Here is a 12,723-nt window from a genome sequence, read left to right as displayed (position 1 = left end):
CATGTTTAAAGGTGGGGCGCAGCTGCTCAAGATCTCTTTGGTAACTCAAAGGCTAGCTATGGTTCTGCAAGCATCCCGACAAGCTTCACTGCATCTCTAGGCTATTTTGGTAGCTTTAGAAAGCAGAGATGAAAGGCAGTCAGTGCAGTATTTGAATAAATCCCTGCCAGTGAGGACTACTCAGAGCGTATCTGCTGATTTGTTTTCCTTTGCCCTCTAACCACCATTCCCTCAAATTCTGGAGATTGTCCCATCCTCAGCTATTTTCTCCATGGTAGGCTGTACCCTGGTCAGTGAATACTTGTTTATCCAGGATAAAATTTCAACAGGGATGAATGAGTTGAAGTTGTGAGGGAGGGGAAAATATATCCCAATCTGCTATCCTCTGTAACAGTCATGTCGTCTTGGTCTGGCCCCTAGATGTTCAGACACATAAACTAATTGTATTTTAGTCCACTCAGTAATTAGGCTGTAAAAAATTATTTTAGATAACCCAAAATCAATCCCAAACACTGATTATCAAACCAGAATGAAAACTGGAATATTGTTTGCTTGCTTTTCAGGACACTGTGATCTTGGTGTTAATGACACCTGGGATACCATGTCTGTAATCCCAGGGTTTCTTGGGAAGTGTGAGTTTGGCAGAACCAATGAAATAATCCTGAAATTTTAGCTGGGCTGTAATAGAAATATATTTCCTACCCTGGCCTAGCTGTGAGAGTACATTTTCCTAGATACTACAGTACTTTTATCTGTCAGTTACAGTGTCTGGCAGCTTTTCTGAGTTTTCTCCTCCCCTCCACAATTGCCACGTGATTCTTATTTCTAATCTTCTTTGTTACTGTCTCCAGGTCATCTTCTACTCTTCTTTATTATCATAACACATTCTTCCCTCGCTTCTATACATGTTCATCTTCTGCACAATTCTCAAGTTTATAAATTAAAGAGGATGCTTCCTGCTGACCTATAACTCAGCCCTACATTCATCATCCTGGTAACAGCTAATCCCATTCACGGTCTCAGAGTTGATAGGCTCAGATTCCATGTAGGATTGGCCTCTTACAACCTTCTGACCCGTGACTGTCTTGGGGACCCTTAGGAGTGGAGGAAGGGATTTCACAAGATTCTAACTTTGTTGGAAAAACTCCAGAGGTGCAAGTAATGAGCCAGAAACCAACACAACTTGAAGACACATTAGAGAGTCTTGGAAGTTCTGAATGAAAATCATCTTTTAGGAGGATCTGAAGTTCTCATGAGATCTGAGGCAAGGTTTAGTTGGCCCACAAAAGGTCTTAGGTGTCCTTGTGATGCAGTGGTCCTGTGCAGGGAAGGTGTGGGATCTATCTTAGTGCAAGGTTGAAGCAGCAACTTGCTTCCCATCCTTTGGCATACTCCTACCTTCCAACACAACACATCTCAGGTCCTGCTTGTGGGGTGCACTGACCCAGGGTCCTCTTGGATCACACTTGTTTCTAGTCTACAGATTTCTCTGCATTTTTAAATGTATGACTCGGTAGTTTAGCCCTCTGATTCCATATTGACTGAAGGCCAAGAAGACCCCATGCTAGATGCTGGGAAGCAGAAAAGAAAGTCGCTCAATCTCCCTGACTTCAGTTTGTGTTTAATAGAGTAGTTGATTGATTTATTAAGGTCACCTTCACTTAAATTCCTTTAGCTTTCTAGAATTTTGCTTCAAAATAAGTTATACTTTATCAAAACTTTTCTTTTCTTTTCTTTTCTTTTTTTTTTTTTTTTTTTTTTTTTGACAGGCAGAGTGGACAGTGAGAGAGAGAGACAGAGAGAAAGGTCTTCCTTTGCCGTTGGTTCACCCTCCAATGGCCGCAGCGCGCTGATCCGATGGCAGGAGCCAGGAGCCAGGTGCTTTTCCTGGTCTCCCATGGGGTGCAGGGCCCAAGCACCTGGGCCATCCTCCACTGCACTCCCTGGCCACAGCAGAGAGCTGGCCTGGAAGAGGGGCAACCGGGACAGAATCCGGCGCCCCGACCGGGACTAGAACCCGGTGTGCCGGCGCTGCTAGGCGGAGGATTAGCCTAGTGAGCCGCGGCGCCGGCAAAACTTTTCCTAAGAAAAATGCTGAACTTTGCCCGTTTTCCTCTGGAAAGTGTAACTTTTTATGTCTTTTCTAATACTACATAACAGAATGGAAATGTGGTTCTGAGTTCAGAAAATACCTTTCTTTTCGCAGGTTTGATCATTTCTCTTCAGCTTCTTCGTGGAGACATGGAACAGATCCGGAGAGAAAATCCCATGATTTTTAATAGGGGATTGGCAATTACAAGAAAATTGGGATTTCCTGATGTCATCATGCCAGGTAGGCGGCACTGCTTGGGGCTGGGGAAAACACTGGAGTTCAGTGCCCCTCTCAGGAACAGGTGGTGAAATGTGCTATGGAGGAACCCTGCAGCCATTAATGGCCTCCATATCCCAGGATAGATCACAAACTACAGTTTGTAGCCAGTGGCCCTTTTGGCTGTTACAGGCATTTGTTCTTTCAGAAGCCCCCACATTACTTTCACCATGCAGCGTGACAGTCCAGCATTTGGGCTTTGTTGTCTCCTGTGGAGAATGAACGATAGGCACCAACACGGAACTCTACATGGTACCTTTGTACCTTTCTCTTCTTTCGCATTACTTGGAAAAGAGCTGCTTCACAAGAACTTCCTGCTTAAAGAGAAAAACATATCAAAACATGCACCTGCAATATCAGTGAATCCCATTTGTGTAGAAGTAGCAGATATATTTTAATCTATCAGAAAAATATTACAAGCAAGTGGTATAAATTTGGCACTTTGAACAATGCTACCTGGCCAGTTTCTCAGGAATTGTCTCATACTTTTCACCTTCTACCTGACAGAGAGCAGCCAGGGCAGAGAACAGGAATACATTGTTTCTCGGTTGTAGTTCCAGTAGGTTAATACCTGTTCATGTTTTTTAACTGGGTGAGTGGAAGTAGAGATGAAGGAGTGGATCCAAATGGGCCATCAGAACCAAAGGGGCTATTGGTAGTGATGGAGCAGTAGAGGCATGATTCAAGTGGATGGCAGGTGCCCTGGTCCACAATTGAAGGTGCAGGCAGAGAGGAAGTTCAGAACAGGCAGATGTCTGGTTATCTGGATACAATCCAGGAATAGGGAACCCACCTCTCAGTTGAGTTTTAATGTACTGTTAAGAAGTTATTTGCATTTGCTTAGAAAGGCTAGGCAAGGCTATATTTCACTGATTGGGACCACTTGAGATATTGTCTATTTGGAGTTATTCATGGTGCTCTAATTCTCTTATTGTAACATTAATCAGCACATACCCAAAGAGGAGCATGGCCCAAGCATATAGAAGGCCCAGGTGATTAATCCAGCTGCCTTCCAGTTCCCAGGCTATGCCCAGATTTGCTTTCGGTCTCCTCCATTCTTTCTTCACAGATGATGTGCATGCAGAGCAGGCCCCTGTGCAGTCTTCATCTCCTCATGCCTGCAGGAGAGTCTTTTGGATGGGAAGTTTAAGCCATTAGTCAGTGATATTTACTTTCAAAAACTAAGGAGATGTCATGCTTAAGAAAAGGCCCCCAGGATGTTTCGTCTTGCTGTCTTGACACCATTCCTTAGCTCCCTGTACACCTGGTAATCAGGATAAGAAGAGCCTAAGCATAGTCCCTGGTTTCTAAGGCACTGTAGCTTTGAAAAAAAAGAGACAGATGATTATCAAAATTGACCTGGTGATCTATTTAAATTACACATCTAAACTCACATGGTGGAATAATAGATTCTAAGAGATATACTATAAGTTCTTCCTCTGAGGTCTTATTTGTCTAATATTGGACATTATCTTTGTAATAGTCCTAGGGATTAAAATCAAGTGAGCAAAGACTAGAAAGGAACAAACTTCAGTCAAAATGTATTGAAACAAAATTTGATTTTAAAATTACAGTGTCTCAACCTCATCTATGGAAAGAGATGGTTTTTTGGAGTACTCTACAACTCTTTATGTTGTTGGCACACATATTTATAAAGGATTTTTGGGTGTGTTGGAAATGGCTTGATATCTACAATATCAAGCGTTGGTGAGGCAAGCTGAAGTTAAGAGAACTTTTCCCTCCCATGAGGGAGCTAAGGGGCCATTGTGTAATTTGTCCCATAAAGCAAAGAAATTGAACAGTCCTGGGATGTCCAGAGTGGAGCTGTGAATATGCAGCTTCCTGAGTTACCTACTTTTGAAGTTTTCTGTAGCTGAAAATAAGTAGTCCTTTGTGTATATTCTGTCCCCTCCTCCATTCTTCCTCTTCCTGAAAAAAAGGGGGGGCTTCCCTTACATATGGCAACTCCCCTCCCAGTGTTGTGGGCTGTGAATAATTGGCAGCACTCTTCATGTACCCCAATATACTCTCAGAGTAGACTTGCCTTCCTTGGGTGTGGTGATAGCCCTGCACCTGCAGATCTTGCTGGAGCAACAAAAATGTGTTTTTACATTGTGATCTGCCTTCTTGGGAAACAATGGTTGTAGCAAGAAGTTCCTTGGTACACCCTCCTGGTGCTGGCTACCTCTCTACCTGCAGCTGGTCCACCATTCATCTGCTGGGCTACAGCAGTCCCTAAGCCCTCATAGTGTTTGTGTGACTAAGTTACAAGAAGTAACAACTTCATCATCTTGACACATGAACATATGGAGAAAGAACAAGGAAACAAATTGTTTCAGTAACTGTGAACATTTCAGTACTGGAGTCTGAGAAATTAAAGTAAATTGAGGAAAAATTAGAATTACTCAAAAGCTGTGATCCTTATTTTAAAACTACCCAACATTTGGCAGAAACTGCCAGACACTCATTTGGAGGGGACTTTTTTTTTTTTTTTTTTTTTGGTCAGGATGACCCAGTTAGATTCTTATCAAAACATAGTGGCAGAGCTGCAAAGACAAGCTATAACCTACCTACATCTAACTTGCCATTTCTGTAAAGGTCTTTCTGATATCCAGTCAGTGCTTTCCATGAGAGTGTATATATATATATATATATATACACACACACACACACCATGTGGGTGCTGCAAGCGCCAGGATATCCCATTTTGTGCCACAACTAATGCCCTAACTACACAGCCATCAAGCTGTGCTCAGGACTCAAGGCAATGAACAAGAGGCAACAGTGATGCTACCAGCATTCCAGGAGGCATCACCACTGGGGTCCCAGAGAAAGGCATGCCAACCTAGCAAATGCTGTCTTAGATGACAGATGAGCACACACAGCAGCTGGTTTGTTGGTCACCATATTTCTGTGAACATTTCCTCCTTTCCTTCAAATTCATTTTAATTCAGTATAAAAGCTAATAGCTATAGCACACTTTTAGTCCTTTCCTAGATTTTTAAGAATATAAGCAGGAAAAAAAAAAAAAACTGACATAGGACAGGTGTTCCAGGTATACAAGTTGATATTAGCATTGTTCTCTACGACTCACATCTCAGAATTAGCCATAATAAAACTGTAAAGAAAACTGGCAGCCAAAATAGTGTAACCTGAAAGGAATGATACCAAGCTTTATGCTCAGCAAGGGGGTGCACCCTTCTCCAGACCATGCCTAACCCGAAGAGATGTGCTCACACCTGTATGTCCCCCGTGTTTCCTAGCTTTCTTGGAAAGTCTGTGTCCTTGGGTTAGTGGTGATACAGGGCTCTGTCCCGACTCACTAGGAAGTGCACTATTTTAACCTGTTTTCTAAGCCTTAAATTCCTAAGGTTGTCATTGACTGTGGATAATAGGGGCCACATTTTCTGTTGGCTAACTGGTCTTCTGTCTTGTCATAAGAAGTCCACCTATGATTCAGTGTTTCGTTCCAACTAATGACTAAGCTTTTCCAGAAAACAGTGGTCCTCTAATTTTAGTGTGCATCAGAATCACCTATAAGGCTTGGAAAAATGCCAATTTCTAGGCCTACCCCAAGAATGTCTGATTTAGTAAGATTGAGGTGGTACCTGACAATTTGCATTTCTCACAAGCTCTCCAGTGATAGTGATGCTGCTTGCCTGGGACCCTCTTTGAGAACCATATCCTGGAAAGCATTCTGCTTTAGGGATGTTTTGCCCTTCCCTGAGTCAGATCTGAGGCTGTAAAAAGGTTGCTCTGAACTTGCCCATTAGCTGTGCAGGCATGGCATGCCTCTGGAGGACTCTCTGACACTTACCTCTATGCTCAAAAATAAACTCTGCCCTTTCCTCTGACCCTTGGTAAAAAAGTACATCATGCTTCATCACCAACCTGCGAGTGATATTTCTTTCTCTTCCTATTTATCTTAATTGTTCTTGTTTCTTTCTGTGCTGTCCCCTCATTCTCGCTCCTTTCTTTCTGATGCAGAGATGAAGATAGTTGGGTGTAAGTTTCTGCTTTTTTATGTCCTGTCTGCTTATTGCCTGCTTTGCTCCCATCTTCATTTGTTTCATGGAATGTTCCAATACTGGATGGGGTGTCATGTACATTATTAATCCTTCATCAGTCTCACCTTCTTGAGTAACTGATAATACATAAAAAGATAACATTACCAGCCCGTCTTAGAACACTATATTTCTTTGGATATTCAGTAAGATCTGAGGAATCTGAGGCTATATTAGAATGCTTAGAAAATCTTAACAAGTCTGAGTGTATAGCTACAGGTAAGGATTTTTATGTGAAACAGATGAGTTACCCCCATTAACTTACTGGCCCACAAGAGAAATTAATACTGACCCACAAAAGAAATACTAATGATGTTACACTGTGTCTACGCCTTCATCCTGTTGGAGTAGAGGACATCTCTGATTTTAGAAACCAAAAATATGACATTGGAAACGTGGTGAGAAAAATAAACAACATATCATTACTGGGTGCTCTTAAGAAGTCCACCAAGATGTTTTTTTCTTTCCTATTATTTTTTGTCAGTTGATCAAGAAAATGAGGACTACTACAAAAAAAAGATTGGTTCACATGCCCAAAACTGTCCAATTTTATTGGTAGCTAACATCTCCACATTTTCATGAATGCTGTCAGGACACTTGCTCTGTTCTGCCTACAGAAAGAATTGGCACCACCCCAAGTAGGCTGCTGTGTCTATGGGGAGGAAGTCAGTTCTCATTTTTTAAGCATTTGAGAAAAAGAAAGCACATCCACAGAAGCTTTGCCTGATCCTATCTGGAGGTGACTGTCTACCTATACCTTGTGGTATAAATAAAATAGTATTAAATACTGTTAAACTTGAACCCAAAGCCTACTAGTATGTGGTGTGATTTATACAGAAGGAACATGTATATAATAAGCAATCCACGCCAGACTCCTTGCCCAAATATGTATGGGCCCTCCTGAACCATTTCTGCTGAACAAGAATTCTGCATAGGCTGGAACCATATGAGACATATGAGGGGACTTCAGCAGTTTATGGAAATGCGTATTGTGCAAACAGCTGTACATGGATTTCAAATTTTTTGCATAGATATAAACTTACCTTTTAACTCTATTTTTCCATGAATTCTTTGAAGTCTCCTCATATGTATCCAAACTCTAAGGCTAAAATATCTGACAAAAGAAACTCTGGTGCCTGAGTTTCTCTGACAAAAGGAACTCCTCTCAGAAGGGACCTGCAAATGTATCATTAGCTCTTTTTCTAGAGTAGTACTGGGTTGCACATCTCTAGAGATTCATATCTGTCACTGCTGGATGCCTTGGCACAAGGCAGCTGTCACAGGGTTCCCCATCCCTAATGAGTTCTTTGATGGAATAGTGCTGTCTCCTCACACCTCTCACTCTGTAAGGACTCCCAAGTCTATCAGGCCTGTCATGATAAACTGGCCTCTGGCTCATCCCCTGTTTCTTCCCAGTAGCTGTTTGTGTGGAATGGCAGGAATCAGGATTTTTGGTGTCTAGTTGCAGTAAAGTGCAACTGTTCTTCACACACATTCCAAGCCAGATATTAGCAAACTATAACCTACATACCAAATCCAGCCAGCAGTCTGTTTTTTTTAATTATTTGCCAGCTAAAATTTGTTTTTGACATTTTAAAGGATTGTAAAAAACAAAGAACATACAGCAGAAACATATGTGACCCCCAAAACCTAAAATATTTACTATCTGACATTTTACAGAAAAGTTTGCCAAACCTGCCTCCTCGTAAGTATATAGTTCCTAACCTGCAGCTTCACTAACAGCTAACATTGGCTTTTTTGTGAGGTTGGATATGGGCTGTTTATTCTGAGGCCCTTTTATAAGAATAAACTCACTTTGTTCATCTCCATTCAGGAACCTCTATTGCATGCCACTTTAGCACTAAGGACTCAGAGATGTAAGGCATTGTTGGTGCTGTAAGATGCTCTGCCAGTCTTAGGGAGTGAAGGGCACCAAACAAAGGGATGCAGGGCTGCCCAAGGCTCTTCCTAAAAGGATGACCAATTCGCAGGGGCACTCCACATTCCCTATTCCCATTCCCTGCAGAAAACCCTCACTCTTCTACTGTTCCTCCATGCTGCCTAACAGCTACCCAGCCCCTTGTCCATGGGCAAACTTCATCAGTGTTCTCCCAGCAGAACCCTACTTCTAATCCTTGGTAGTAAACACGGAGACTTCAGAATCACCTGGTGATTTTTTTTTTTTTACTTTTTAATTTAATTTGAGAAGCAGAGACAGAAGTAGAGAGCTCTCATCTCTCCATTCACCTGCAACCTGCAACAGCTGGGACTTGGCCAGGCAGAAGCCAGAAGTCCAGAACTTAGTTGGCAGGGATCCAATGACATGAGTCATTCCCTACTCCCCCCCGCCCCGGGTGCACATTAGCAGAGAAGCTGGAATCAGGAGTGGAACTGGGGCTTGAATGCACACACTCCAATATGGAATTTAGGTGTCCCAGCTAGCATCTTAGTCACTAAGCCAAATGCCCATCCCTGGTTTATCCCCTTATATTAATAATAACCTATAGTTCCAGTTACATTTGGATTTTGGAATCTCTGTTTTCAAGATTGAGTTGATCACCCTGTGTCATGACAGGATCAAATTGATGACTTTGAGTCCTCTCTCCTTTTTACTTACCTTCCCCTCCCACACACACAAACCCCTTAGTAATTTTTTAAATTAATTTATTTATTTTTGAAAGTTACAGAGAGGGAGAGAGAGAGAGAGCTTCCATCCACTGGTTCACTCCACAGATGGCTGCAATGGCCAGTGCTGGGACAGGCCAAAGCCACGAGCTTCATTCAGGTTTCCCATGTGGATGACAGGTCGAAACATTTGGGCCTTCTTCTGCCATCTTTCCAGGCCATTGTCAGGGATCTGGATTAGAAATGGAGCAGCTGGGACACGAATCAGCATGTGTATGGGATGCTGGTGTCACAAGCAGCAGCTTTACCTGCTGTGCCACAATGCAGCCCCACATGTGAGTGATATTAATAGATATCCAAAGGAAGCAGATGTTTTGAAGCTCATCAGAACTCAAAGCAGAGACCTTACCCAGCCAAGTAAGAAAGTCTATGCTGACCATCCAACACATGCAACATACATCCTTTCCTACTTGAGCCACAGTATTTTGAAAACTGTACCTGTACAGTTGTACCCCTAGGATATGAAGGTGAAAACCCCAAAAGACTCATATGTATGTCAGTCCTGATCAATCCCTGTTCCATGCATGAAAGATGTTCAGACACTTCCACAACTAGAGAGACATTCAGTACAGAAAAGATGACATTGTCATGTGTCTCTGACCAAACAAAACTAAACAGAAACAGTCCTCACTTCTGTCATTGTGATTCCAGGTAATGAACACAGACTCAGAAAGGGTAATGGAGGTGGGGGTCAACATGGTAGCCCAGCAGGTTAAGCCACCACCTGCAAAGCTAGTATCCCAAATGAGCACCAGGTTGAGTCCCTGATGTTGTGTTTCTGATACAGCTCCCTGCTCATGCACTGAGAAAGCAGTGAAAGATGGTCCAAGTCCTTGTGTACCTGTACCCATGTGGGAGACCTGCATGGAGCTCCTGGCTCCTGACTTTGGCCTGGCCATTTGTAGCCATTTGAGGAGAGAACTAGTGGATAGAAAATCTCTTTCTCTCTCTTTCTCTGTCTCTCTCTATGTAACTCTGCCTTTCCAATAATTTTTTATAAAGAGGTGAGGATTGCAACACACACAAAGAAACTTAAAGAAAAAAAGGAGGGATTGTTAAGACAGATATGATTAAAATAAGTGTTTATTTAATACTTAGATTGTAGCTGTTCTTTTGGAGAGAGAGAGAGAGAAGAGAGAGATTGAGCAGTCTGAGCACCTACAATGTAAGAGAATTCTCTGCCTTGGACAAGCCTTGGAGAACACCTTTAAGATTCACACTTAGCAACACATAACTAACCAACCTGGGTACTGCTGCACCAATATTGGTAGAGTGTTCATCGTTATTAACCAAGCTTGGAATGCCCTCAGCACCCATCCAAACCCCAGAGGATCCAAATGCTAGCCTGGTCCTCCATGCAAGTAGGGCAGTGTATTTTCTGTGGTCATAAGGACATGACATTCGTTTCCCCACAGGTGATATCCGCAATGATTTGTACCTAACTCTGGAGAAAGGAGATTTTGAGAGAGGAGGAAAGAGTGTACAAAAGAATATTGAAGTGACAATGTATGTACTTTATGCAGATGGAGAAATCTTGAAGGTAAGACTTGGAATCTAATCTTGTAATGATTTTTCAAATGACCCCATACACACTTGTCTTAGCCTTTTCTTATCTTCAGAGAAACCCTACAGTATGCTTTGAGAAAGACTTCCAGTGTCATGACCTTTATAGATGTTCTTCCTGGTGTTTGGCTTGATTCCCTCCTGCTTCAATTAAAACCTGTTTCCTCTAGTTCCGTCCTATAGCTTACCTCTTACACCATAATATGTAGCAGAGCATTGCCTACTTTTGGTAACTGTTAGTAGGCCCCACTGTTCCTTTTTGTTCCTAGAAGTAACACAAAAAGTTGGGTTTGCACTTTGGTCAAGGATGACAGTTAGGCATTTGCTGGTACCTGTTTAGTGAGACAACGAACAACAGCCTTGGACCCTGGAAGATTCTTTCCAGCCATTGTAGGACAAGGATCATCTGTTACTCTTCATTGAAAGTGAAGACCTGCAGTGCTGTTTTTCCATTGTTAGTGTGTCACTTTTCCCCTCAGTCATGTCATTGCGAAGTTCCTGGTGAATAACAAGGCACCCACTGGCTGCATACTTCGTAGAAAGTATATCAGTCTTTTATAAACCTCACTTCTCTGTGTGAGCAACAGCCCTGGGAGGTAGGTAGAACAGTAATGATCATTACTATTTTACAGAGAAAAAGGGTAGAATTAGTTGCAGTTATTTCCCAAAGCAAAACAGAAATAGAGGAGAATGTTGAAGCAGTGATTTAAACACTTTCTCTTTTTAAAAACCCAGCTCGAGGCCCTAACATGTCCATTGTTTATATAAAGTGTGCTGAAAGCAGTAATGTCAGCTGCTCCTACCACCCTTGTGTGGACAGGGAGCTACTCCTCTCTGTGTTGCCCAAAGCTTTCTGTCCTCAGACTGCATGTCAATATTTGCAAGCCAGGGTCAAGTGAAATAGGCCCTGTCTTATTTATATCCAAGGAAAGTCAAACAAAGTAGCCAAAAATGCCAGTCCAACGTCGGCTGATGGAAATTAAAAAACAGGCTCTCTCTACCTTGCCAATTAATTTTTTTTCTTATTTGATAATATGTGTGTGCAGTTGAATTCTCCAGTGGAACTTACTGTTTCCTTTCTCAGTGAGGATGAATTGCCTACCTTAGTGATTCAAATAAACCATCCAGCTTCCCTCCAATTACTTGAGCAGTGAATATGGTTACCTCTGCCCCAAGGAAAATACGCAGCATTGTGATGACTGATTCTTTATACTGTTTACACAGTTGCTCCCAAAAGTATTTCCTCTAAGTCAACTATATTTTCCCATATCATAGATTTGGCCTGATATGAAAATGAGACCTTCAGATAGGAGAAAGCAGAGCATTCTGATAACACAGAGAAGTCCATGTGCTTCCTCCAGGAAAGTGATTCCTGTTTTGCTTCTCTCTTCTAGGATTGCATCAGTCTGGGTTCAGGAGAGCCGAATAGGAGTTCCTACCATTCCTTCGTCCTTTACCACAGCAATAGTCCTCGTTGGGGAGAAATTATCAAATTACCCATCCCCATTGACCGGTTCCGAGGCTCCCACCTGCGCTTTGAGTTCAGACATTGTTCCAGTAAGTGAGATTCCCTCTACATTCTCTTAAGGATATGATTGTAATTCTCCTGTCGAATGGAATTAAGTGGAATCTTATTGTTGGGGCAAGAAAACAAGTCAGGAGTGAATGGATACTCAGAGGTGGGATGTCATCAGAGGCCATTCTTTGGACTGTAAAAGCAGTGGTTCAAAACTGTGGCAACTGAAAGTGGCCCTTTCTGGTGTCTAAGATTATCCAATTTCATTCTCCTTTGAGTGTTTCCTTTGTACCTATTAAGTTGCTGCTTAAGGAACCCTCAAGACCAGCAAGTTAGTTCCTGTTGGATCTAGGTAGCCTGTATACCTTGGGGTATCAATGGAAACTCATTCCAATACATTTCTGATCATTCCTGCCATGAGCTTGCCACCTAGTTAATAAAAGAAGGGGAAAAATAGTTTAGGTGATAAGCATGAAAAGAATTTCTGTTAAAAGCAAGGTGGGGCATGAAAATGGGGACAAAAACAA

At 42.2% G+C, this 12,723-nt stretch overlaps 1 protein-coding gene across 16 annotated transcripts in view; it reads left to right on the top strand.

The window, feature by feature from the left end:
* The window catches only part of DOCK3 (dedicator of cytokinesis 3), a 506,159-nt gene that overhangs the window by 390,168 nt on the left and 103,268 nt on the right, over positions 1–12,723 (top strand). For all 16 annotated transcript variants that reach the window (XM_051852375.2, XM_051852373.2, XM_051852369.2 and 13 more), the window contains 3 exons: positions 2,207–2,332; positions 10,533–10,657; positions 12,075–12,237. In XM_051852375.2, the coding sequence (XP_051708335.1) occupies positions 2,207–2,332; positions 10,533–10,657; positions 12,075–12,237 (414 nt within the window). The remainder of the gene's footprint in view (positions 1–2,206; positions 2,333–10,532; positions 10,658–12,074; positions 12,238–12,723) is intronic.

This window comes from Oryctolagus cuniculus, chromosome 10 (assembly GCF_964237555.1).
Source record: "Oryctolagus cuniculus chromosome 10, mOryCun1.1, whole genome shotgun sequence".
In the NCBI taxonomy this organism is placed as follows: domain Eukaryota; kingdom Metazoa; phylum Chordata; class Mammalia; order Lagomorpha; family Leporidae; genus Oryctolagus; species Oryctolagus cuniculus.
Note: the sequence above shows the minus strand (reverse complement) of the source record. Positions and strands in the feature narration are given on the sequence as shown.